Raw genomic sequence first — 27,275 nt, 5'->3', positions numbered from 1 at the left:
CCTGGTCTGTGTGCAAGAGAACAGAGAATTGCCCAACAGTACATCACACAGAAAAGCGATAAATTATCTTTCTGGCCACTGGGAAATAAATGAAACAACTGTAGATAAATGCAATTTTTATTATATTTAATAAGAATATCAATAATTTTAAGCATCAATATGAATGATCATGACTGTTGTAATCATTATTCCAAAACAATTAAATACATTCATTAGTAAACATACAGTGAATAATCTGTAAGATGAAGACTTGATCAGTAATTTGAATCACGACCTGATTCCATTTTCATACATTTATGTGAATTACTGTGAAACGTACGGACAGACAAACACTGATTAACATTGCATATTAATCAACAGACAGACAGACTTCAGACAGGCAGAAAGATGCACAGATCAATACTGTTGATGTAAGAAAGGAAGAAAGAGGACTTTCTTCCATTCTTTTGCAGGTTTAAAGACATAGCGATGAAACCTGAGAAACTGAAAGAGCAAAGGGGAAGTCACTGTCAGAGCAAGATGATCTTCCAGACTACATTTCCCAGAAGCACTGGTGGCACATTTATTCTTCCCTCTAAGTGTTTCAAAGTGCATTGAGCGACTCGCCTAGGTCCAAACTAAACTGTTCTACCCAGAGAGTACCTCTGTGTGAATTTCCCGCCTCCGCAGCAAAAGGGTGATGGGAAAAGCAGTCCTTAAAAAAAAGAAAAAGAAATCCCATACAAAAAGTCCACTCTTACTTTATTCAAAGAGGCTCTTCCTCACTTTCCCTCTCACCGTCCCTCTCTTGTTCCAGCACAGGATGGAGGGTTGAGAGCGCTATGGATGACGGTGAAGGAGGCGGGAACCCCGCCCCCCCCCTGCTGTTGCTGCCATTACTGCTGCTATTGCTACTACTGCACGCCGTTCCTCCGCTACTGCTAGCAGAATCATTCCCCCCAGCCTCTTCCGGTATTGGCCTCTCTGCCCCCTCGATCCACATCTCTTTGTCTCTGTTTGGAGAGGAGGGAGTGGAGGGGGTCGGCTGGGGGGTCGGCTTCGTCGATTTTCGGCTGGCATCCCGAAAGCTGGCCAGAGGGGGGCGAAGGCGTACCCCACTGCGGGTTGAGCCCTCGATGGCCTTCTGCAACTGAGAAGAAGAGAGAGGGAACGAAAGAAACGCATCACTGGGATGCATTTCAACTAAAGCCGAATAACACTGACATTAATGACAACTGAAATAACATTAATTAGAAATTTTCTCATGCAAGTCTAAAATTCAGACATTATAATGGAGTGCAAAAACGACAGAATAGAAGGCATATAATTAGAGCTGGTTAGAAATTTAAAAAAGGAGACACAGTGAGAGCGAGAGAGAGAAAGAGGAGAGAGAGACAGAGGCAGAGAAAGAGAGAGCAAGGGGGGGGGGGATTTCATATTAGTCAGTGTTCTTTACCTCCTTTAGTGCCACAACTCCCACCAGTTTCCCGATGCTGGTGACATAGGCATGACTGAGGCCCAGTAATGAGAACAGCGTGTGGGTCTGGGAGAGAAAGAGAGAGGGTGTCAAAGAGGAGGCCTACGAACACACACACACACCGCAGGCTAACAGAAAGTAAAGCAAAGACTTCATTCCCACGCATGATATCCATCCATCAAAGCTCTTCCTCAGTACACTGCGTGTCTCTCTCCACAGTTGTGCATCAAACAGCTCTCCGAAATTTTGGGACAAGGGCCAACATAAAAGCGAGCCAGAAACCGTGCAGAAAAATGACTGCGGTCATTAATTAGGAGATTTTACCGCACAGGTTCAGTCACTTCTCACCTTGTGCAGTGAGGTTCTCTCCACCAGCTGGAAGGGGGACGGATCTACACGTATTTCATCAATGTGGATTTGTTCATCCAGCTCCACCTCCTCCCAAGCTTTGATCTGTGTCAACCAAGCAGAGAGCACATCACCGACCTGCATCAGCCAATCAGATCCACAGGTTTGCACAGATAATACTAATGGAAAAATGTATCCAGTTTTCTCACAACTATTTAGGCAGTTACCTCCTCTGGTGTCATCGTATCTGTAAGGGGAGGGGGTGTGGCCTCCTGAACAGGGAGACAGGGAGGGGGGGAGAATGAAGTTAAACACTGACAGAGTACAAAACTCCCTTTATAACGAAGAGGTGATAATTAACTGAATTTTCATCACTAACATTTGTGCATACCAACATATGTGAAACTGCTTTACATTTCCACATATTTTATTTTATGTCATATAAACATTAGGCAAATGAGTGCAATTAGTATTACACTACCATCATAGTTGTGGTCCACAGTTGTTCATATTTAAATAAAGATAACTGTAGACGTATTTTGAAACAGAAATCTAAAAATAATCTAAATGTATAAAAACAGGAATCAGGTGAAGTCTGGGACAGACATCTTACTCTGTTGTGCTTTTGAAGAGAGAAAATGCATGTATAATTTTTTACAGTGTGACAATTGCTAGTATTGCAAATGATCACCATGTGGCTGCATTGAAATTTAAACTCGATTTATTTGTTTTGAGAAAGCTTAATGTTGGAAACCTGCATACAACAGGATGCAATGGATTGACCATGTTGCTGCATTTACTATTGTGGTAATGTAGAAGCGTTTTTGCACCATCTGGTGGAGTTAAGCAGCAACTACAACTGCAGTACAAGTCATCCTCGCATTCCTCTACGTGTTTCGAAGTGCATCGAGTGACTCAACTACGTCCAAACTAAACTGTTCTACCCAGAGAGTACCTCTGTGTGAATTTCCTGCCTCTGCAGCAAAAGGATGATGGGAAAAGTAAAGTCCTTACAAATCCCATACAAAAAGTCCACTCTTACTTTATTCAAAGAGGCTCTTCCTCACTTTCCCTCTCACCATCCCTCTCTTGTTCCAGCACAGGATGGAGGGTTGAGAGCGCTATGGATGAAGGCGACAAGGTGGGAACCTCGCCCCCCCCCCCCCTGCTGTTGCTGCCATTACTGCTGCTATTGCTACTACTACAAGCCGTTCCTCCACTACTGCTCGCAGAATCATTCCCCCCAGCCTCTTCCAGCTCTTCCAGGAGTCAGAGATCGTTCTTGTGGCAGCACACTGCATGGAACTCTGCCTACCTTTTCTTCTTTCCGCCTGTCTTTAGAGGAGGAGAACAGGCCCTGCAGAGTTCTCCTTACTGCTTGCAAGGTCCGTTTGTCTGTGAGGCAAGGGGATGGGTGGCTTTAGTGGTCATACGGGTAATCATTTCTTAGTTCACCTTCCCTTAAACATATATTACATGCAAGGATGTGCCTGTGTATTATATATGAAAACTGCAGATCCAGAAATATCGATGTCTAATAGTTTCTACGACCCCCAAGCACACCCACATGCCAACAGCGAGCAGAGACAGCACTTGAAGCACACCCACCCAGTCCTCATGGCAACCCGCTGCCTGTAAGTGCTGGAACACAGATTATTTTACCAACACACATAGAAAATAAACAAATAAATAAATAAATAACACAAGGGGGCGTGGATTCATGCTGTCATACCTAGAACCAAAAATCAAAATAAACAATGTTATGAAAGACAAAACAAAATGTATGGCTAAATATACAGCGGTGACACATGGTGATTTGCAAAAAAAAATTCAAAATTAAAAAAGGCTCTTTTTATAATAGTGCATTCACATTGTATTTTGGCATTTAGGACACATTCTTATCCAGAACACAGATCACATTTTCACATACAATCTATATATACAACTGGAATCTTTTTTAACTGAAGCAACTGAGGTCAAGTACTTTGCACAAGAGCATAATAGTAGCGCCATAACTGCAAACAGTACCCACAACCTTTGAGCTACAAACCCACTTCCCTAACCACTATACCACACTGCTGCCCAATAGCGCATGAAATGCACAGCCATTTGTGCAACCACCCTATGCTTTTCCCCTGAGATTTTTGAGTATCCCTGTGCTACTATGCATTTATTTATTTTATTTTTTTTAAGCATTTTTCTGTTGTCTCACAGATGTAGACTGAGACTACACGGCCTTCGCGCTAATGTGCTCAGCTCACCAGATGTCGCGTGATTGGTGGACAGTTCCGGGGGTTTCGGCACTGGGAGGGGCCCATTTCGCTCATCTTGCAATGGCACAGTCTGGAAAAAAAAAATGTAATTAAAGAAACGACAAGCCTAAATCATTCCCCAAAGACTCACCCTCTTGGACAAAAATAATACTCCCTGCACTGACAAACTACTACGCTTTCATCACATATCCTAAGTAGATGAAAGCGTAGTAATTATTATAATGTTGAAAGTGTTATGCATTGTGAATTATTTCCATTATGTCATGTGTGAGCTAACATCTGTTCCTCACAAACCTTGTCTCCGCTTTCTTCTCCTTCCTCATCCACAAAGGCAAAGGATTCCCAGCTGGCCTTTGAACCCAGGCCCTGACCTTGAAAAGCCTGACTCTGGCTGAGGATCCGCCTCTCTGCTGAAAGCCACCAATCATAGATAGCCTGAAGCTCAGACCTCTCGATGGAGCCCAGCAGAATCATTGACTCTGAAGACAAATGCGAGAATAAAAGATGTAAACAAAGGAAAACAGAAAACAAACCTTGAAGGATATAAGGAGGTGTTTCAATCACAGTTGCTTATGGCATAAGCTTCTTATATATATAGTTGAGTAAATAAATTGAGGTAGTGGACCAGTTAATCTCAGTATTGGGCAAACCCTCCAGTCCAAAAGAATTGACCTGTCCAGAACCATTAAATCATATCCCATGGTAACCGCTCTACAGACACAGAGTGACCCGACAGGCTTTTACCTACAAAGTGAAAATGTCAGCGTTCAATAGCTTCCCCTCTGTCTCTGTGAAATCTCATTTGCAGAGCCATCGCAGAGGTGCAAAGAGAATGAGCAACACACACACACACGGTGTGAGGAAAATTATTTTTCACCCGCGCTGATTTAACTTCACCAAAGATTTATGTGAAGAAAAAAAAAAGAAAATCTGAAAGAGGGGACTCAATACCGCTTTTGACATTGCAGCTGGGTTCCAGGTACGCTACTCCAGATCAATTCAGGACATGAAAAATCGATTTCATGCATGCAAAATAATTCGAAATAAGAATTTGATTCAAGCTGTCAAAAAAAAAAAAAAAACTCCAATGAAAATCTGATCCAATGGAAACAAAGGATAAGAGAAAGGCACCCGACATTACCCCTGTAGCCCCGCGTCGCCGTGGTTTCACTCGCCTAATAGAAAACAGATCAATTCAACAAAAAGCTATTGACCCGATCTCGGGAATGACTCAGGCTTTTTCGCACCATTCTCATTTGCATTGGCACATGACTGGTAAAACGAACGGCTCGAGAACTGGACACCCAGTCCATCACAAGCAGAGCCCTCCAAGTTTCAAAGGACAACTCCTACCCGATGCACTTGTCATTCCAAATGCTGCCTTCGGTGAACAGACTCAAGGAGCTAACACCCCAGAGAACTGTGACAAAAACCAGTTCGTCCGTTCAGCCTTATCAGTCCTAAGCAAGGGTCTGTTGAACTAGTGCTGCATACATGCCATACTGCATACAGTCAATGCGCTGGTGCTATGGGTTTGTCCACATCCGTTCAAATTATTTTACAAGCCAAAGTCATTATTATGTACAAGCCAGAGGTTAGAAGGAAAATTTACATTTTGAGTAAATTTACCAGAAACTACCAGAGGTTTTCTAGTCTATTCCATCTATATTGAATTTACATGTATTTATTTTGCAGAGCTCTTTGTCAGCGTGACCAACAACACACCATAAAATGGCCGTTCTTTGCACCAAGAAGGTCTTAGTCGTCCCACAAACAGGATGGAATGGTCTGTTTTAACGGGTTTGTGGTAGAAGCCGAGTTCTTACCCTTTGAGTCGACCAGTGGGATAGTTTTGAGGGTGGTGGATCGCAGTAGGTGATTCAGCTCTCTGTAAGTGGACTGTGTCGAAAGAAACTTCAATTTCTTCACCATGATGTCCTCCACAAATATATTGTATTTACTGTGTGGGGGAGAGAGGTGTTATGTCAGAGGACCACAATAGAAATAAGCTCGCTGGCTATCTTGTGTTTCTATCCTGTACAATTTTTTAAAAAAGCTGTTTGCTATGCAGTCTTATAAAATCTTGTATTTAAATTGTCAAATTAATTAATTAATTCATTCATGGGGAGCGATCAATACTGTATATCCACAGTTACTGAGTAACTAATAATAATAGTGCTCAACCCAAACACGGCCATGATGAAATCTGACCCACGGAACGGTGGGTAAATGAGTGGCCAGTGAAACTGGCTCAATGTAGAGCTCAACTTCCTTTTGACCGATTTTCGTTCAGACTCAACCTCCTCATTTATTATTCATGAAACAGAAAGGTCTCCGAGCCAAAATGGCATCTGCTTCCTGTCCCCTGTACCTGATGTGGCCAAATCCCAGCTCCGGGAGGTACGGCAGCTTCTTGACCTGAATGATGGAGTCGTAGAGCGAGGGCTGCAGCCCCTGGGCCACCATATTGGCCAGGATCACCGCCACCATCATGGGCAGGATGTGCGAGATCTGCCCCGTCAGCTCAAAGCAGATCACCGCCGTGGAAACAGTGTGGGTCACGGCACCAGTCAGGGCCGCTGCCCCTGAGAGAGGGGGAGGGGGAGAGGGGGAGGGAGGAGGAGGGAGAGGGAGAGAGAGAGAGAGAGAGAGAGAGAGGAGAGAGAGAGAGAGAGGGGGGAGGAGGAGGGAGGGAAGGAGAGGGGGGAGAGAGAGAGGGGGGAGGGGGAGGGAGGGAGGGAGGGGGAGAGGGAGAGAGAAAGGGAGGGAGAGGGAGAGAGAGAGAGAGAGGGAAGGAGAGAGAGAGAGAGATCGAGGGAGGGTGGGGGAGAGAGAGAGAGAGAGAGAAGGAGGGAGGGTGGGGGGGAGTGAGAGAGAGAGCGAGGGAGAGGAGAGAGATGGGGGAGAGAGAGAGTGAGTGAGAAAGAGAGATGAAGGGAGAGAGAGGGAGTGGAGAGATGAAAAGAAGGATGATGAGAGGAAGCACATATTACAGGCAAGGGGAGTGAGACAGAAGTGATGGATGAGAGTGAGAGAGGTATTGGAGAAATAGGTGATTGATGGAAGGAGGTCATGTAGTTTAGATAAATAAAGATAAGGTGGGGAAAAGGAGAGGAGAAGAGATTAATTAAATGCATAAGAATATAAGCAATTAAAGGGGAATGCAGAGGGATAGGCGAAATAAACGCACAGAGAATGATTCGTTTGCACATGAATCAAACTGAAGGGAACTGGAATTACAAAAAAAAGAGCTCATACAGAGTCATACAGAGAACACAGCAATAGAGAGAGAGACTGACCGATGACAGCATACCCTCCCGGCAAGATGCGGTACACGATTCCATCAAAGAGAATCCCGTTGGGAAAAAGGGTAGCCATGATCTCCCCCACCAGCCTCCCGAACGCTGCTCCTAATGGAGAGAGGAGGGGGGAGGGGCAGCAGGACCATGAGCACACACTCTAGTCTTATGATTTGTATCATTATTTATGGCATCTTGGATTTTGAGCGACTGATGATTAGCGTTTATTTGTGCTAATTATAATGATAATTTTTAGCCTTCTTTTTTTCCCCCCAATATGGAATATCCCATGGTGTTCACAGGCCCATTCAAGCAATGCCATGTCATTAAATGAGGAGTGAGGCACTGACAGGGCATTTACGTTCCTCCAGCGGCCCCCGGGCGAGCGCTGTGGCGCGCGTCCTAGCGCGAAGCGCGAGGACGCGGCTTCCTAGAGACACCCGCGCACAGGATGAACGCCGGCGGTGGCGGCGTGGGGCACGCGCACGGTATCAAGGTCACCTCGCGCATGCCCCATCCCCCTATCCCGCGGCCGTCCGCCTGCGTGGCGGCCACTGGTCACGGTTACTCCCAAGGTCACGCATCACACATTCCCGCCCCCGGCCGCCTCCCACCCCAGCCCCCGCTGCCTGGAACAGCTGAGTCACCCAATCCCACCGATCTGGGGTTACCAAGCCTCTCCTCAAGCACAGCCAGCCAGATACAGGTATTTGATGTGTCACACCTAGAGCACACCCGATACTGAACTAATCAAGCCCCTGATCTCCTGCGTCAGGTGCGCTTGAGATGGGACACATCACATGCCTGGAGCCGCCTGGGGGGCACCGAGGGGAGGCTGGGGAACCCCTGCCGCAGATTTAAAAGCTGAGGCTCACACACCACGTTATTCTGCCACTGCTTTGCCACAACTTCTTTTAATTAAACCTTTATTTAACCAGGGAGTCTCTCGAGATATTATACTTATTTTACAAAGGAGACCTGGCCAAGGCAGCAGCAGCAATAAGAAAAAAATGTGCAATGAATAAAACACAGAGCACAAACAAAACAATAACAAAGAGTAACAGTTCCAAAATAAGAAGCTGAAATACAACCACAACACAGTATATCACACGGGGAAAGGCAGCCTTGTCTACTGAAAGCAATTACATTCCTCCTTACAAGTTTCCGGGATGATATGCTTTAAATCCCAAATCCAGGGCAGTGTCTCCAGCTTAATGCTTTCCCCTAGGTCATTCCGAGCCCAAGGTGCGTAGCGAAAAAAAAAAGGGGCAGCTTTGCCGAAACCGCACCGCAAATCCGTTTCCCACAGGAGGCGTGCGGCACTCACCCAGGATGAAGACAGGCATGAAGGCCCCTGAAGGGATGGGCATCGTGGTGGAAATGGCTGACATCCAGAACTGAAAGAGGAAGCGGGAGGACTACATCACCGACATGCAACACTTTCCGAAAAAAAGTTTTAGCACTTTCCAAAGTAGGCTCCAGCCTGAAAATACAGGTGAGAAAAGTTAAATCTTTTATGAAATAAAATTAAATCAAAACACTGGCAACAACCCAGTGGTCCCTGGAATTGAATGGTTTTAAAAAGCAGGTGAGATTTGGTCTGTCAGTAGTCAGTTTTTGTTTTTTAATTTTACATTTTCTTTAAAAACATTGTATTGTATTTTTTTTTAACTCTTGCATTGTAAAATGTAACTTCTTCATTTTTGTTCTGGAAAGCACTGTCCTATGCTCTATATAAATAAAATGTAGAAGTGAATACTCTCCATGGCTGGGCTTTGCTGGGTTTTGCTATTTGAATGATGTGTGTCTAATATGTGACGTACTGTACAGTTTCCCAGTTGTGTAGGATCAAGTACAGAGCTAGACTGAGATCATTTAGGGGGTAGCACCTTCATGACGAAGAAGAGGAGCAGGATGACGAAGACACTGACGCGGGGGTGCAGCCAGGCAGACGAGCGGCCAAGGCCGACCGGGGTAGGGGTACCCCAGATTTTGGTCCAGGTGTAATTGTCAAAAAGGGAGTTGATGCACTCCCTGGGCATCAACTGTGTGAAACAAAGGGTTAACACCGCAATCAGTGAACACAGTGGGGCCTGTCAGATCTCGCCCCACAAATGAAACTGTGAAAACTGGAACGAACTCTGACCTCTCCAGCCATGAACTGTCCGAATCCAGGGGGGAAGGTGAAAGTTGCAATGACTAATGTCACGGCGCCTGGATAGATCAACCGGCTGGAGGAAATAGAATTTTTTTTTTTTTTTAATTCACATCACGAGTTACAAAAGCAAATAACCATGGCAACAACAACAATAACAGTGGGATAACATAACGTAGCAGAACTGAAACGCAATGCAGACGGTAATAACGCCCACGAGGGGAAAGGCCATTTCAGTTACAGCGTAGGTCAGTCAGTCAGTTAGTCACATAGTTACTGTTACAGTTACTGCTCCTCTCAGTGCAGAAAACCCCACTCTGAGGGCTCAGCAGACCGTGAGCCCGCCCTGACAACCGTAGGCCCCGCCCCCCGCGCCTCGCCCCGTCCTTTCTGCTCACTGTTTGGTCAGGAAGCGGGTGAGTGCGTTCTGTCTCCTCATGACCAGAACCACCTGACGATTCAGATAGACGAAGAAGGCTCCCAGGAAACCACATGATATGCTGGGAGGGGGAAGGGGGGGTGGGGGAGAGGGGGGGTAGAGAGAGCGAAAATTATAAAATTACACAGAGGAAGTGGCGCAGCGTCCATGTACAACTGACATGACTGCAACCTGAAAGCTCCATACAGCTGCTCTCACGTACTCTCGCTCTCTCACCCAATGATGGCGAACGCCGGCAGCTCCTGGAGGTCGAAGGGAAACTCCATCCGGAAGTTTGTTCGGAAGAGAGCGGTGATGGTGACTGAGGGGGAGAGGAGGAGATTTGACAACATTCTCAATGTAATAAACCAAATTAGCAAGAAAATGTAATATCATATTAATATTAATAAATGACACTGACATTCATTAATATGAAAATGTCCTACTAAGCCCTATATTAACTAATGATACTGTCACTCATTAATATGAAAATGTCATACTAAGCCCTATATTAATGAATGACACTGTCTCCTTGGTTTACTAGTATGACTGTGATTACAGATTACACTTTTCTCCCAATGGGAATTGTAATCTGTGTTTAGGCACCACTGTAATGGCAGTCACACCCACTCGAAGAGTGCAGCACCTGAACCGCTCTCCTGATTCCCCGTAATAATACTACAAGCAAATGGTGCACGACTGGAAAAGTAAAAGTCACTGTAACAAAGACCTCTCCCTCATGACAAACAAAGCCGTGCAGGGAGGCTAGGGGGCGCTAGTGCAACGGTAAATCCTAGGAGAATTACACACACCTTACCCCAGCTGCACACAGTCAAGTATGTCCCACCACTGTGGACTCCCAGTCACAGTCAGCTACTTAAAGAGCCCAGACTTAAAGCAGTCATGTCTAAGCTGTACGTCTCAGTCTGCATTCAAGTGGTTTTACAGCAGGCCCAAACGGAACCCCTCCATATTTACAGTTTTCAACAGCACTGACTTGAATCTCCAGTTAAATTTTGTAAATGTAGGCGCGGCATATATGTATCCTTACCAGCATCTTTGTTCCACACTGATAGTACTCTGAATATGAAGGCACTGAAAGTTGCAGCAAAATAGCCCCTCCAATAATTCCTCACAGCGAAGTAGGTTGATGTGACTTCAATACTGAACAGCACCCCTAGTGGAGAAAGAGGGAAGATGCATTTCACTGACGAGCCTGCAACACAGGTAACAGCACAATCAGCATAATAAGATATTAATGAAAATGTGCATTATAAAAGCAAAAGGAGTAAGAGCTATAAGTTGTAAAAACATACTATTTAGAAAGGGGTAAAGGAAGTGGGGACAGTGGTGACAGGAAAATTAAGTAGGTTATCCACAGACCTTGACTTAATGCTTTTGTAAAAATCAAGAGACACTTTTTAATGCTGAGGCAGCATCTGTGAATCGCCATGGAGACAGAGATAAAGAGAAGGGGAGGAGGGAAAGAGGACAGTTTTTTTGTTTTTTATTTTTACCTCCGAGAGGAGTGCCAAAACAGCAGCCCACCCCCACAGCACAGCCCACTGTGAGAATGTCTGTATAGCCATAGGGGTTCTACTGACACACCGAGAGAGAGAGAGGGAGAGGGGGGAAAGAGGGAATGAGGAAGGAGAAGTAGAGGAAAGGACAATGAGTGGAAGGTAAAAAGGAAGAGGGGGTGAGAGAGAGTGAGAGAGAGAGGGAGAAAGAGAGGGATGGTGGTAACAAGAGGGAAGGATGTGAGGAAAAAGAGGGAGAGAAGGGGGAAAGAAAAGGAGAATGTGAATTAAAAATGCACAGAGCAGTGTTGTAAAGCAAAGCACAGAATTGTGTAGGGGAGAACAAAACTGAAGCGAATCAGAAAAAAAAGAAAGAATGGTAAAAAAAGACAGTGCAGCTCATTTCTGCGTAGCACAAAACAAAGCACAGCCTCAAGTAGTAAACTCCAAAAGAAGGCGGAAAGGATAGTACAAAAACACTCCCATCTCCTGCCACGCCTGGTACACGAGGCAAGGTGCATGTTGGGAGGTGGAGTTCTGACTTGCCTCCCACAGGGGCAGCGAAACAGGTGGCCACTCCCACTGCACACGCACAAACCAACAGGTCCTGATTGTGGGCGCTATTCTGGGGCGGAGTTCAGAGACAGGTGGAGGAACAAAGAGACAGAGACAGATGGGGGCGGGGTGGGGGTGGGGGGGGGGGGGGGGTTATTGTTAATATGCATGCCAGACATTATTATCACAAGCTATTAATACAGTGAGGGACAGCCAGTGTCAACATGTGAGCCAAGGCATGAGTAAGGGAACTGGGGAAAGGAATTTACAAACACAGGGATCCTGCATGACAGACATGGAGACCGACACTAACAACGATAACGATTATAATTATCAACCCCAGGGGATTCCAGTGTAGCTCAAAGAAAAAAAAACACTCCTTTTCTTTTTTTATGTTTTGAGAATCTTACTGTTTATGCACAGACATCAAGTATCCCGAGTTTTGTTTATTTTATTTTACCTATCATTACTGTTAATGCTGAATCCTAATTACCTTTCAAATCAATATGTGCAATATGTTTACTATCTGTTACAAGTTTACTTCCTGTTATTTAAAATGTTTTGGAAAACATGTGTCAGAAATATCTTCTGGTTCAGATTCAGAACTGCAAAATTATTTAATGCGCACTTCCACAGACACAGCAAGCCAAAATGTCTGTACCTATCGTAGCTGCAGCACTGCAAAACCTAAAATAAATATTTTAGTCTTATATTTGGACTTTAAATTTCTTATATTTATATATATATATATATATGTACAATTTTTTTGTTTGTTAAATAAGACAAAAATATTGTTAATGAGGTAAGACAGTTGGACTTATTTCAAGATTTACCAATGGGGCAAGAATATTTCGCTTGTCAAGCACACAGCAACTTAAAACAAGCTGATATTCTCCACTTGAGAAATAAAAACAAAAGATTTTAAGTCTCATTACAAGACTAAAATACTTGTGAAGACTTTTGCAGCGAGTCGAGCCAGAGTGCAGTTTCAGCTTGGTTGGTTAGAAAGGCATCCATAATTGATTTACCAAGAGCGATACCTTTGACAGCAAAAAAAAAGTACATCAAAAAATGCCCCTATATAAATTATTATCATTATTACATTGATGGTAAGATGATGTATGTAGAATTTCTTTACAATGGAGAATCTATCTCCCTTAATACCGCAATGCATGATGGGAATTATACTTTTTTTTTTTGTCAGGCCTCTGCTTACCTCATAGACACCACAGAAGATGGACATGATTTTGCTCAGCACGGCTGCGCAGATACTGGCAATGTGCACAAAGGGACCCTGGGAGGAGAGAGGAAGGAGGGAAGAGAAATGGGGGAGGAACGAACAGAAAGGGGTGATGGGGATGAGGAAGGGATGCATCCGTCGAATTACAGGTATAAAAGAGTATAGGTTATAATAGACTATTGTAAAACAGCATAGATTGTAATAGACAATTATAGGTACAGAAATGTCCAGGAAGAACACTGAGAAAGGAAATACAATACAATAATACAATACAATAATACAATATAATATAATACAATACAATACAATACAATATAATATAATATAATATAATATAATATAATATAATATAATATAATATAATATAACAGCTTGCTTCTCACTCCCCAGTGAAGGGGTCAGACAGACAGATGAGAGAGAAGTGAAGAGATCCACCTCCTTGCCCACTGGCATCCCACTGCCCAGGCCAGCAGTCAGGCCAACGACTTTGGCCACAAAGGCCTTCAGAGTCAGATATTCCTTCAGCACAACGCCCCTGAGGATGGTCTTCAGTTCGGGAATACCAGAGCCTGTAAGAATAGAGGGGGTGAGGGAGGGAAAGTGCGAGAGAGAGAGAGAGACAGAGACAGAGAGATAAAAGAAAGCATGAGAGTAAGAGAGAGACAGACAACAGACAGACACAGACAGACAGACAGACAGGCAGGCAGCCAGCCAGGCAGACAGACAGACAGACAGACAGACAGAGCAGGGGAGTTTGGCAAAATTCCATGGTGTGTATACCACACACGGATAGTGTATTGATGGAGACACTGGAGAGAGGATTGAGTGTAGCTGCATTCCATACAACTGAGGATCAATACCCTATTGGACACAAACTACAGCAGCTGAATGGCCTGGACACTCCAGTACATCACTAACACCGCTCAGATCTCAGCCAGACTTAGATGTCCAAACAACACCATCTTAGTGGGATTACCCCTGACTCCATTCCCACCCCTGCTCCCATTTTTCTAACTGCAGGTGACAGAGGACTATGTCATCCGCAAATCCTTCCATCTCGCTTACATAGAAAAATGTTCAGTGTTAAATCAGCTCTCACAGAGTAAATACGGTCCCTATTGCACTCATACAGACTCTGTTTGAGTTGAATTAACACTGGACATTTTACTCTGCACCGTTCTCTCCACCAGCACACCTTCCCACATCCGAATCCTCCTTCAGACTCCGCTCCATCTCAAACCCCTAACATCCCACCACCCTACTGCCTGTTCTCTGTTTCCTGTCCCACCCCTCCCTTCAATCCATTTCACAAAGGACATTCCTTCCATCGCCTCTTTTTTTATTAACTGCTCTCGTTAAACCGGCATGGTCCCCACCGCTCTGAAGAGGGGCCCGTGCCACTCCTCTCCTAAAAATATATTCTCCCTTCACAGCATCAGGGGTGTCTGGCCCTTGCACACTCCAGAGGCTACACGGCTACATGTGCAAGCCCTCGTAATCTCTTTTCTGGGCGAGTGCAACGCCTTGCTGACCAGCCTGCCGGCCCGTGCTATCAGGCCACTGCAGCCGGCCCAGACTTCCGCCCCCCCCACCTGGTCTTCCACCTGTCAAAAGTCACGCACACCGTGGCGCTTTTAAACACACTTCCCTGGCTCCTGGTGGGCGCACACGCTCAGTTCAAATCTCCCACGCTGGCGTACCAAGCTGTGAACGGCGCTGCCCTTTCCTATCGTCAGCGAGTAGACCACACGCTCACACCAGACCTCTCTGATCCAGCATCCTCCCACTAGCTGGCTGTCACCAGACAGGCACCTGACAGGCACTGCTTGCAGGCCCAGCTCATTGCTGCTCTGGTCCCCTGATAATGGAACGACCTTCCTCAATCAATCAGGATGGCAGATTCACTGGCTATCTTCTGAAAATGCCTGAACCTTCTCTGACTACACCTCGATGTTCCTGTTTAATTAATAAAAAAACAAACCCTCCTCTCCCTTTATCTCGTACACTCTCTCTGAAAAAAAGGTACCATTCAGTACCTAGAAAGGTACAATCGCTTGTCACTGTGGCAGTACCCCTTGAAGGTACAGAACTGTACCTTTACCAGAAAAAAAGGTACCATTCAGTACCTAGAAAGGTACAATCGCTTGTCACTAGTACCTTTAGAGGTACAGTTTTGTACTTGTACAGAATTTGTACCCTTGTGTGCCTTTATTTCTGAGAGTGTAGGTCTTGAGGCATGCACCTTGACTAGGCCCGATTTGGAAAACACAGTTTCAGAAAGTAAAAGTCCCCCTCAGTATTTTGTTCCAGTCACCTGGATTTGCTAATTAGCATAATTCTTCAGCTAGGAAGTGGAACTGATAAGTGAAACCAACTGGCTGAGATCACAGGTGGAAGAAACACGGCAGGACTTTTACTTTCTGACCCCTGGACCATCCACCTTAGACGGCGGAACTCACATGACTGTTACTACGTTATCTTTAGCTCTTGTGGTATTTACCGTTTGAAGGGCACTTTCGTAAGCCTCTTTGTCTAAAGGTGTCTGCAAAATGACAAAAATGCAAATTGCAATCGAAAGTTATACAAGCAAGGAGTCTAGCCTCTGAGTGACATGGGAAGCCGTCCATCATCTGCACTGTAAAGTGGCTTTATCGCTATCATATGAAGCCTTTAAGCAGTTCTTATTGACAGAGAAGGGCATTGTGAGGAGGACGCCCATCATTCACCAGAGTACAGCGAACACTTCTCTCTGCACAAAGTATCCTCTGTTTGTTTGGTTCCCCCCTACTCTGACAGCAGAGAGACTGGAAAACTGGACAAGACAGCTGAGGTTCGCAGAATGTGAAGACAAATTTTAACTCTCTCAAGGCAACTACTTTTCACTGCGTCTTTTAGTTAAATGCATTTTTTTTTGTAGCTGGGTACTGACATCTACCCAGCTAGCTGATAATGTGACATCAAACAAGCTAGCTAGCTCAGTTCCCCCATGCAGAAAATCAAGGAGCTGGCTCACTGCATGCAGCTAATTAAAGTAGCATCTAGCTAACTAAGGACTATTATGTAAAGATAGCCATCTATCTAATTAACATGGTAACATACTGAAGATTCTGCTGCTTCTTAACTAACTCATTCTCCAGTCAAAAGCATTTTCTTTATTTAAATTGCTATAAATGGATATGCATTTTGGAAGTTAATACTTACATATTTATGAACGTTTCTAAAAACCAGTCAGTTAGCTAGATTTATTAATCAGGTTTCACTAAGGAGTGACAATTAACCACATGACAGATGCTCTGGATAAGAACACATATAATGAAACAGCATCATAAACATACGCAAAAAAATTGTCATCTTCTAAAATTGGCCATTGTGCCTTACTGAACTGCAGTTAAAAAATGACCTAACCCACAGTTCTAGCAGTTCACAGAAACATCCATGCACAAGTATATGCACGCATGCATAAAAACATAAACACATGCACACTGATGCATGCACACAAACACTCCCACACACAAACACTCCCGCATCCACGCATGTACCTCTGATCAACATCAACCGCCATAAAGACTGGCAGAGGGGAGGGAATGGGTGGGGGGGTGGGCAGAGAGAGAGAAACAGGAGCAGAGGAACAGTGAGGGAGAGGGGACCAGACCAGAGACAAGACAGAGGCCATCACAGCCAGTCACAGCCAGTCACAGCAGTCACTGCCAGTCACAGCCAGTCACAGCAGTCACAGCAGTCACAGCCAGTCACAGGCGGTCACAGCCAGTCACAGCCAGTCACAGCAGTCACTGCCAGTCACAGCCAGTCACAGCAGTCACAGCCAGTCACAGCCAGTCACAGCCAGTCACAGCAGTCACAGCAGTCACAGCCAGTCACAGCAGTCACAGCCAGTCACAGCCAGTCACAGGCGGTACACACCGATGGACTGTGGGGCGACCAAGTGGCAGAACAGGGAGGCAAACATGATGAGCACCATCGGGTAGGTGACCCAGGCCAGGTACTGCAGCAGGACATTACCCTTCAGCTCACCATACATCCACTTATATACTGAGAGAGAGAGAGAGGGAGGGCGAGAGGGGGAGGGAGGGGAGAGAGAGAGAGAGGGAAGGGGGGGAGATAGATGGGGGAGAGGGGGGAGAGAGAGGAGAGCAGTTAACACTGGAACAGACTATACTCTGTACAAAGAGAAATAATTCTGACATCCAGATGACTGAGGAGGGGTGACACTGGTTTGCTAGTTGCTCTGTAGAGCTGTGAGTTTACTGAAGATAAAGGAGACTGATGCAGCAGACACACAGCATTCATAAAACTTACTTGACCGAAATCTGGCAATGGCATGAAATATATAGAAATTATGAAAAAAGGAAATATGTACTTTTAAGTTTTTGTTAACATGCCACATGTAAACACTAATATTCCGTGCAGTCAAGTACATTTATGTCTTGGTATTTTGGGTATCATCTCCATGTTTCCAATGGCAACCAGATTGCTCCAGCTTGTAATTCATTTGCCTACTGAGTCTCTCCATAGCTTCTCCAGCAGAACACATATAGAGGTAATTGGTGGTGGTTAAGCAGTGATTCATTCAGACAGACCAGTCATCATGAGCCTGGTGCAGTCCAACAAATGATCACACTAACTGAATGCATTCAACTGGATCATTTCGGCAATGCAAGAAGCAACACCTGAAAACCTTCCCCAGAGAGAAAACCATATGCGCAACACCGGTGCACTGTACACTAATGCATGACTCATTTTACAGAACATATTTTTCACATATCCCTGACAGAAGGCTGAGCTAGGTAATTGATTATATTTAATGTGCTAATCTTTTCTTCTTTTTTCTACTGTGTCACTAACCCCTTGTTAACTTTTATCATTCATTTTTTTCTTCAGGAAAATATGGCTAGAAAGCCTCTCATAATTTGTATGATATATAATTAACAATAATTAAGACATAAAATTATTCGAAATATTTTTGGATTCATTTAGATTCATTTAGAGTTATTCAGTTTAAAGAGAAGTGCCAGGAAACATTGCTTGTGAAAAATAATTGGTTTGAGTTAAACAGAATTTATTACTAGCCTTGGCAGAAAATTCATTGTAAATCAATTGCTCAACAGCTGGCTTCATGAGAAGGCCGAACTGCCATCTTGTCAACGGGGGGCTGAATTACAGGCCACAAAACCAGGTTACTGAAAATGCATCACACTTTAACGCCGTTCCCAAATAAGGAGCGGCAGCTGGAATTATGGGTATTGTAGTACCTTGCAGACTCTTGGCACTAGCGTAGTCCATGCTCCAGCTGACCAATGCCATGGTAAGACCCAGCAGCACAAGGAAGACCCAGTCCTCTCCCAGCTTTGTCACAATGTACTTCTGTACCCGTGCAACACAGTCTACACAGCAAAACAGAACTCATGTAATGCAAATCCAACACAATCATATCCAATACCCACGAAACCAGGTGAGATCAGTCAACAGTGTAATCACCTGATTTATTTTATCAATTGAGTTAAAAACAGAAACCAGTAGACCCTGAAGCTCTACAGTACCAGGGCTGTGGACCGACAATCTAGATTTACCTGGCTAAATAATAATAATAATAATAATAATAATGACAATAAGAACATGGCACAGAACATTCTATCCCCTAATTCCAGGACTGCCACTAGATTCCGTATTCCTCTCTTCCTCACCTCGGCATTTGGAGTACGAGCGGGGCTTCTTCACTGAAGAGGCGTGGCCATGTCCCGAGGCGGAGACGCCCGTTTCTAGGCCGGCGGCGTGGTGGTGCTGGCCCTGGGCGTGCCTCGCTGCGGACGCGTCCCCCGCATGCTTCCTCCACTGCCGCTCGGTCAGGAGCCGCGCGGCTTCTCTCCGGGCAATGCTCCCCAGCTGCTCTCTGTACTCTCCATATAGCTTCGGCGGGCAGGTGAAAGGTAAGATATTTTACCCACAATTCTTTAAGCATAACATTTGTGCTTATAAGTACTAAATTATATGATGTCTTAATATGACTTTCAATATGATTTCAGAGGGAAGTTAATTTTGCCTTCAATTTATATCAGCATAAAAATGTGCAGCATCAGCAGACTGTGATGTTATCACAAAAACCTGTACCATCATTACTTCCCTGTGTTTCAGGTCTCCGGAGCTGAAAAAGGAACAGCCCAAGGCTTTTGACAATATTTCACCAGAACACAGTGTGTTTCGTTGATTTACAGAAAATCACCGTCATGAATGTTTGAGATCCGCCAATCTATCGCAGGGCACACACACACCATTCACTCACCACTCGCTCGCACACTTATACCTATGGGCAATTTAGAGTCTCCAATTAGCCTACCTGAATGTCTTTGGATTGTGGGAGGAAACCGAAGTACCCGGAGGAAACCCACGCGGACACGGGGCAAACATGCAAACTCCATACAGAAAGTCCCCAAGCCGAGATTCGAACCCACAACCTTCTTGCTGTGAGTGCTACCCACTGCACCACTGTGCCACCTAGGCTGAGATTCAAGGTGGTTAAATAAGAATTTTGATGCATAGCTTGGTATCTACATTTCATTACGGGGTGCGATATCTAGTGTCTTGCATTAAAAAAAGTTGAAAGTTGGAATAGTGAACTCTCTTGGAATAGTTGTAATAGTGAGCCTATATGACATCAAAATGAGACAGCTAAATGTAGCAGGTTGTTCTCTCTCTCTCGTACTTGGAGTGCAGGTACTGATCAATGCCCATAACTGCCCAGTCAATGTAAAATGTAATATTAATCTCTGTAAAGGTCCACACGGACTATGTTGTCAGACATTTTCTATTAAAATCTTGTAATTTTCTGTGTCCGGTCTGCTTTGCACACATAAAACATTAAAGCTGCCAAGTTCTTCTGTACCTCTTCTAAAAGGCCATCTTTTTTTAAAAAAACTGAATGAGGCGGTCTTATTCCTGTTATGAAATTAAAATGAGTTGCTCACATTGAAATGTGACTTTACGCCCACAGACACTGCTACATTTGTTTGCGCATATTCTTGCACTTCGAGGGTGAAAAAGAACAAGACGCAATTTGAGAAGGGGTTAAGGCATGCCTCAGAAACCATTAGCATAACACAGAAGAATCGGAAGTATCCCATTTGGATTTCGACTGCAATGCGGTGCCTTGTGCCAGGCATGTGACAGACAAGGTATCCTGAATCATACTCGATCATCAGCCACCTTGAAATAGAAACACAGAGTTTACAATTTCTCTGGCGGCATTTTCACACGTTTGCCATGTCAAGTCATGCTTCTGAACGATTCTGAAGGCTACACAGGACACAGTATGCATCACATGCGATAAAAATGAAATCGGGGGGCAGAACATGTGTTGTCATATCCATAAAAAACAGTTTTTGCTTCCCCCCCCCCATCACACAGGAAATTTCACCTGGCTTGGTTACATCAGTCCCCAGCCAAGCGAGAGAAGGAGGAGGATGAAAGAGAAAGAGAGAGAGAGAGAGCAAGCAGTAAAGTGTGGGCGTGTGAGACAGGGAGAGACACAACAGGAACCCGCGCAGACAGAAATAGACGAAACGGAGTGAGGGGATGGGAGAAATCCGCTGAGCGGAAGCCTGAGGTGTGGACGCATAGCTATCTCCACGTTCCTGGGACCCCAGATGGATGCGGGCCAACCGGCCGGTGAGGAGTCCGGGGCAGGGAACATTCCACACCTCCTAACGTAGCCCGCCGCGCGGCTAGCGGCCCCAACGCCACCGGGGGGGGGGCGAGGGAACCGCTCGTGCTCGATGCTCAGCAAAGCACGTCCCAAATATCACGAATGTAAAGATGAAACCTGCCAAATGGCTTCCTGGACGTATGCGACACCAACGCCGGGAACGAAGAAACTATCTCTGTAATCAGAATCTTAAGTGTTGCTTAAATTAATATATAACCCATAAACACAATTTTACAATCTGTATTTTTAAAACAAATGCGATCTTCTTGGCCCCACGTCTCACCTCAGTTGAACCACTCGAATGATTCCCATGAGTAACGGATGCAAGTGAGCGAGATATAAATATAGATAAATAACTCGGGCTCGGGTTTAATGCAGAAATGCTAATGTCATTAGTCCGGTTCTCTCTCGGCCCGCAATTCTCATTAGCGCAGACACTGCTGCAGCTCCCGCTATTTTTTCTCGACCTCTGTCACCACTAATATCAGACTGTTTTAAATGACAACCCAGCAGATGCACCTGGTCTGCGTTTGTCTTTCACTCCGGCATCAATCACTGCTGTAACCCGACATTAATGGTATAGTAGCCGACGCAAAACAATTATGACTGGTACTACAACTATCGTGATTTACGACAACATATGTACAAATACTTTGTGAGCTGCACATATGACATCGACTCCTCAAATCAATCAAGTAACAACACCAACCTGTTCTCTGGCAGTTCTCTTGGGCATGATGAATATTGGGACGCCTCTACCTCCCTGACACAGTCTCCCCATGTCTCTGACTTTTGTACATGGACCACATTACACATTAACAATACTGAGCCATCGATCAAAGAGAAGGAGAGAGGGAGGGGGGATCAGTATTAGACAGCTGAGAATGATAAAGTAGAAGAAGATGAAGATGAGAGTGGGAAAGTGTTAGTGAAGTCTACCAGAGGCACAAACACTAATGAGCAACACAGCACAGAAGAAGGAGTGATTAAAGAGCGCATTGCTAACCTACAGGACGTTAGCAACATTTCAGGAAGTGGTTGATACAATGGGATAAGTGATAGGACCAGTTGATGCCGGTTTGCAAGACCAAGACACTACATACGTCTGGATATGTGACACATCACATATGAATGATACAGAGGCTGAAATAACCCTATAAAAACACAACAAATTAACTGTGGCTGTGGAGTTATTAAGCCACTACAGTTGTATGACAGCTGTCACGGCAGAAATTAGGGCAGCCTTCAGGATTAAAATACTTGGTACTAAATTATTCAGACCATCCATTTTGTACATCACAGGAGTATGTGATTTAGTACATCATTTCTAACATGCAATAAAAATTTTTTTATCAATTTGCAATTCCATGCCATTTTCTGGCCAGATTTGCTTCAACGCCTGAATGGAAACAGCCTTTGACAAAAACAAAACAGACAATGAGGAGAGGTGTGGCGCAGAGCAGTTTGAACACAATGACACGCAGGGCTGGACAGTGCAGCACAGATCAAAAACTGTGTTTCGGTTTGATGAGCTAAGCAATATGTCATCCTTCCATAAGTCACCAATACATGGGCCAGAGGGAGTGGGGACAGAGAGAGAGAGAAGGACAGAGGAGGAGAGAGAGATCGTGAGAAACCCACTGCTTACGTCAGTCATTCATTATTTATTGTTTGGTAGGACAGTCCTTCCCCCACTCTATCATTCTCTATTTGCCGAACAGTCACTGGACCGCACTGTCTATGGATATCCAGATTCCTGGCCTTCCAGACCTGACCCCCAAACTCCTGCTCAGTTAATACAGCTGGAATCACTAGGTGCCAAATAACCTGTTAATGGTGTGAAAAGGTGGGAAATGCACTCGGTTATTGTATGAATAGACAATGTGTCCCGTTGTAGTAGTTACTGAGATGGAGGGTGCAAGAGAGAGAGGGGGGGGGGGAAGAGAGAGTTGCCAGCAAATGCACACAGTGAAGGGCAGAGTGACTTTGAGAGTTAATTAAAAAAATAATAATGACAAATTCCTTGGTCCCTGTGTATGACTGTGTGTGTGTGTGTGTGTGTGTGTGCATGGAATCGGCGCATGTGATTTTGTGCGTCTGTCAGTATTCACAATATAGCACTGTCCTCCACCAGAGGATAATGATAAAATCTGACCCAGTCACTGACGGACACATGGAGAGCTTAGACATTCAGCAGCACAAACAAGCATGCACACACACACACACACACACACACACACACACACACGCACACACACACACAAACACACACACACACATCTCATAATCGCACAATAGTATTACTCCCAAAACAATTTGGCACATACTTTATCAATACGCTAGTCAACAAACAAGCACAACATCCAGCATCGGTTACTTTCAAAAATGATTCAAGTGGTTTGCATGGGTTCCAAGTTGCTTGAGGTACAGTACAACTAGAATTACAGCTTCCAATATCGGTCACAGCGAAAATCGCCTCAACTGTGTTCTGATGTTATCGATCCCACTAACCACCCCAAGTCTCATGTCAATCGTACATGTCTTACCAGAATCTGATCTAAATTGAGGACGGTTTCAAACGTGTTGATGCGTTCTCTCATCCTCCTCTTCTGCTGTGCCTCTGCACACGGCCTCTTCCCTCCTTCCCTTTTCGCTCTCTGTCTTTCTCGGACTCCTTATATCTCCCCAAATCTCTCCTTTTCTCCTTCAAAAAGTCTAATTACGCCGACCGTTCCTGCCTCTTTCCTGAAGAGGGGAGGGCAATAGAGCGTGTTTACCATGGCGGGCCGAACTGGCCACTAAGGTGAGCGAACACTTTGCCCATAAGACAAGGGGAGGGGGGGGAAGTTAATACAAACACTTTGGGTTGACAATAGCTTGTCAACAGCTCTTAATTCAGCGAATTCATCCTGAGCCTGTCAGCGTTAGCCCGGCTAACAGGCCGGTCGTTCGTTCTGTGGGTTTTCATAAGCCGGCTCTCCCTATTGGACAACCCCGATGCACGGCAGCATCCGTCAGTGTGTGTGTACCGGGGCTATGTATAGCCGCGCAGCGTTGATATCCTGTAGCATCAGTCCGTCGGCAGAGCGCTGCTCTCGCGGCTGAGATCGCCCGCAGGCGTTCATATTTCTCCGGGCAGTATTTCCGGCTGCAGTGTTCATGTCACTCGCCCCCGGTTCCCACGGTGCCGTTCGGCACTGGCGTTTCCCCCCTCCCTTCGTTCTGCGACCCCTAGGGTGCGTTCAGCTCACTCTCTCACTCCTTCCCGACACGTCCTGTCCCTCCAAATCCTCTGATCCCTCCCCCATCCCACACACACACACCCCCATCCCAATACCCCGCACCTCTCTCCCCGAAACTTTCTCTCTCTCTCTCCCCTGTCTACCTCTCTTCCCCCTGCACACCCCCCTCCGTCCCTGTAACTCTACTCTGGTTTATATTTAGCTTCGGTGTGACCCAATGTTCACTGACACACTTCTCCGCACACCTCTCGCTCTGTTTATCTCTCAATTCCTCATCCCATCTGTCCGTGGGGTCTTGTCGTTTACGTCTCTGAACCAGGGGCCTTTCGTTTGTTCCCAAAGGGCCGGTGCGCCAGGGACGCTCTGAAACCGCAGGACCCACAAGCCAACGCTCACCTTTAACCCCCGTCTGCAGCCAATGAAACTGCGATCATGTTTGAGCAACAACACTCAAATTAGATTCAAATAAACATAAATTAATCTCTCCCGTTGGACAGGCCTTCTCCAGCCTGGACTTTCCTACGCAGCATCGACACAGGCATCAAACGTTCAAATATATCCAAATTAAGGTTTGTAAATTAAAATAATTTTTTTTTAAAACGTAATTCACATGTATGAAACCAGTCATTTAACTCTGGTGGTTAACAGTCGTAACCCAGTACCTACTGGTCCAGAGCGATTTTGATCACCGCAACACAGATCAGCCCTCTGACTCCGACGCGCGTGGCAGGTCGGTCTCTGTTCTGGTCTGTCTGTCAGCACCGGTCTTACGCCAGGGGCCACAGTCCCCCAAGGGCCCGGTCAGGGGTCAATTACAGCTGTGTGATCCGTAATTGATATAATTGATTATTTAAGCCGGGCTACAGGGCCGGGCCGAATGTTCCGCAAGGTGTCGGCTGTGGGGGGGGGGGGGGGGGGGGCACGTGGCAAACGCACACTTGGAGTCCCGCTGCTTCGCCCCCTCACTACGCGCGGTGCTTGATATCACTCTTTTCAATGGCCTCAGCAGGTTTGCAATTAGAACTCGGGGGGGGGGGGGGGGGGGGAGTGTTGATACTAATTTCTAATTATAACTGACCCATGGTCTAGTTCAGCATCTCTTCATTGTTTGTCTTTTATATCGAGGCTCTTTTTTCACCGCTGCGCCGGGAGGTTTTCTGTTCTCTCTCCCTGTGAGGATTACAACGGTTCCCTCGACCGAGCGTCCCTCTCGCCACCGTCTCTGCTTCCCCTGCCAGAGAGAGGGTCTGTCACTGTCAGAGTGACTCAGCCCCCCCCTCCCCCTCAAACCACCCCACCAACCCCCCCACACCCCACACCCTCTCTTTCTGACAGATGCACAATGCTTGTGTTATAGTTCTTGTTATTCCTTCACTTCTTGTTCTCATAGACCAGGGCTGCCCAGCCCTGTTCCTAGAACTCTACCGTCTCGCAGGTTTTCACTTGAACTCTCAGAAAGCGCACGTCATGCAACGGCGAGAGATTTCTTGGAGCTGCTAATTAGTAGAATCACGTGTGCCAAACAAGCGTTCTAAATAAAAGCCTACGGTTCGTTAGGTCTCCAGGAAACAGGGCTTGACTGTCTGGTCGTAGCCGGATCACCGGCGAATGGGGAAGCAGTGACTGTTTATCTCTCGTCCTGAGAAGACGGAACCTGGCTCAAACAACGCAGCAAAATGTACCCGGCGAACGTTCGCACACACAAAAGTGTTTCTAAGCAATAAAGGCCTTAGGACATTTCTGCATGTGTTTATGGCTGCCCCCAGGTCACTGCAAGTAAACGACAGAACGAAAGCAATGCCCTGCCACGATAAATTCTACTTACAAGAGGGAAAGAAGGGGAGCAAAATAGGTCTCACAGAGAGCTTAATTGGAAATGCGCAGGTTTTCCATTCCGACTCCGGCTGAGGTCTTAATTACACGTTTGGACCCACAGACCAGGAAAGAACACAGAGCACCTGTGGCGCCCGGTCTCCAGCGACCGGTTGAGACGTGTCTGAAAGTCCCTCAGGACCAGGATGCCTCGGAACTGAACACGGGCAATTTAATTACATAACCATATGGGCAAGTGTCAGGCCAGACGTAAAACAGGAGCAGGACGATGCAGCCCGCACTGGAAACGCATTTACACCAACGTAAAAAACCGAATCAATTCTCACGTGGGATTTGGAATACGGTTCACTCGCACGACAAGCCAAGAGAGACAAGCGTATTTGTTAGCTTCGATCTGGTCTCGTCTGTACACGCACACACGTTCACACGCACCGGAGACGCACAGATTAAGGACTTCTCAAGACCGCGAATGACAGACCGTACGCTGACAGGAAGACGGGTCAAGCAACTGGACGGAAACCCAGGTCTGGTATAACAAACAAGATCTACAAATATCTCCAAATGGGCCTGGAGGACGCCTGAAGAATAGACCTTCGGAAACCGTCACGCAGGTAGAGAGAGGAGTCTGGAGAGACCGGCAGAAAGATGGAGCTTAACTTCTAACTGACAATGGAGGGACCGAGAAACTAAAAGGTCAAAAAAAAAACTTCTGATGTACATTGCTGTCAGGCAAGAAGTAGCACCACGGGCAGGAGGGATTAAAAGCGAAACGGAGCGGCGGTGCTGAGCGGAGTTAGACGCAGAGGCAGAGGAGAGGGGATACAGAGGGCACACCGCACACCGCACGGCGTTACCGTGCAGTATTTATTTTCGCAAAGCCGGCGAGAGACCAGCACTGCTCGCTGCGGGAGCCAGACGGACGGGGGGGGGAGGAAGAGGGAGAGAAAGTAACAGCCGGGAGAGAGAGAGAGAGAGAGAGAGACAGAGGGAGAGAGAGACGGGAGGGAAGAGACAGGCGGAAGGGACGAGGGGCAGATACTGACCAGGGTCTGGTGGTATCTCAGAGCCTTCCTTTGCGACGCATCTGCAGCCATTGACACGCTGTCACTGACCCAAAAATAAACCCGCTGGCTGTCTCAGCATTTCCACCCGGCGCGGCGCAGCGCGCGCCGCGCTCACGCTCTGACTGGCCCCCGCCGCCGCCGCGAGCCCCCCGCTC

General features: G+C 46.0%; 1 protein-coding gene across 2 annotated transcripts; it reads right to left on the bottom strand.

Moving 5' to 3' along the window:
* Positions 1–99: 99 nt before the first annotated feature.
* clcn1b (chloride channel, voltage-sensitive 1b) lies at positions 100–27,275 on the bottom strand. 2 transcript variants are annotated; one of them, XM_064309411.1, is made up of 23 exons: positions 27,100–27,275; positions 18,967–19,189; positions 18,535–18,666; positions 17,186–17,314; positions 13,700–13,833; positions 13,241–13,318; positions 11,467–11,545; positions 11,001–11,126; positions 10,187–10,271; positions 9,930–10,031; positions 9,523–9,607; positions 9,266–9,421; positions 8,704–8,773; positions 7,377–7,487; positions 6,449–6,662; positions 5,904–6,037; positions 4,372–4,556; positions 4,066–4,147; positions 3,120–3,199; positions 2,032–2,076; positions 1,805–1,909; positions 1,436–1,522; positions 100–1,129 (listed from the first exon to the last, which is right to left on the bottom strand). In XM_064309411.1, exons 1-23 carry the CDS (start codon positions 27,148–27,150, stop codon positions 746–748), a joined length of 2,877 nt encoding a protein of 958 aa, XP_064165481.1. In that variant the 5' UTR covers positions 27,151–27,275; the 3' UTR covers positions 100–745. The 2 variants fall into 2 exon arrangements, with proteins under 2 accessions (XP_064165481.1, XP_064165490.1); XM_064309420.1 differs by having other exon boundaries at positions 7,377–7,481.

Source organism: Anguilla rostrata, chromosome 1 (assembly GCF_018555375.3).
Source record: "Anguilla rostrata isolate EN2019 chromosome 1, ASM1855537v3, whole genome shotgun sequence".
In the NCBI taxonomy this organism is placed as follows: domain Eukaryota; kingdom Metazoa; phylum Chordata; class Actinopteri; order Anguilliformes; family Anguillidae; genus Anguilla; species Anguilla rostrata.
Note: the sequence above shows the minus strand (reverse complement) of the source record. Positions and strands in the feature narration are given on the sequence as shown.

Bases quoted from the DNA above. Each gene is read 5' to 3' on its own strand.
- clcn1b (XM_064309411.1), bottom strand. From the start codon at position 27,150: ATGGCTGCAGATGCGTCGCAAAGGAAGGCTCTGAGATACCACCAGACC. The intron at 11,546-13,240 runs GTAAGCAGAGGC...GTGTGTCAGTAG, and splicing joins TCTTCTGTGGTGTCTATGAG to AACCCCTATGGCTATACAGA. The intron at 8,774-9,265 runs GTGCTACCCCCT...TTCCTCTTTCAG, and splicing joins TCCTCTTCTTCGTCATGAAG to TTCTGGATGTCAGCCATTTC.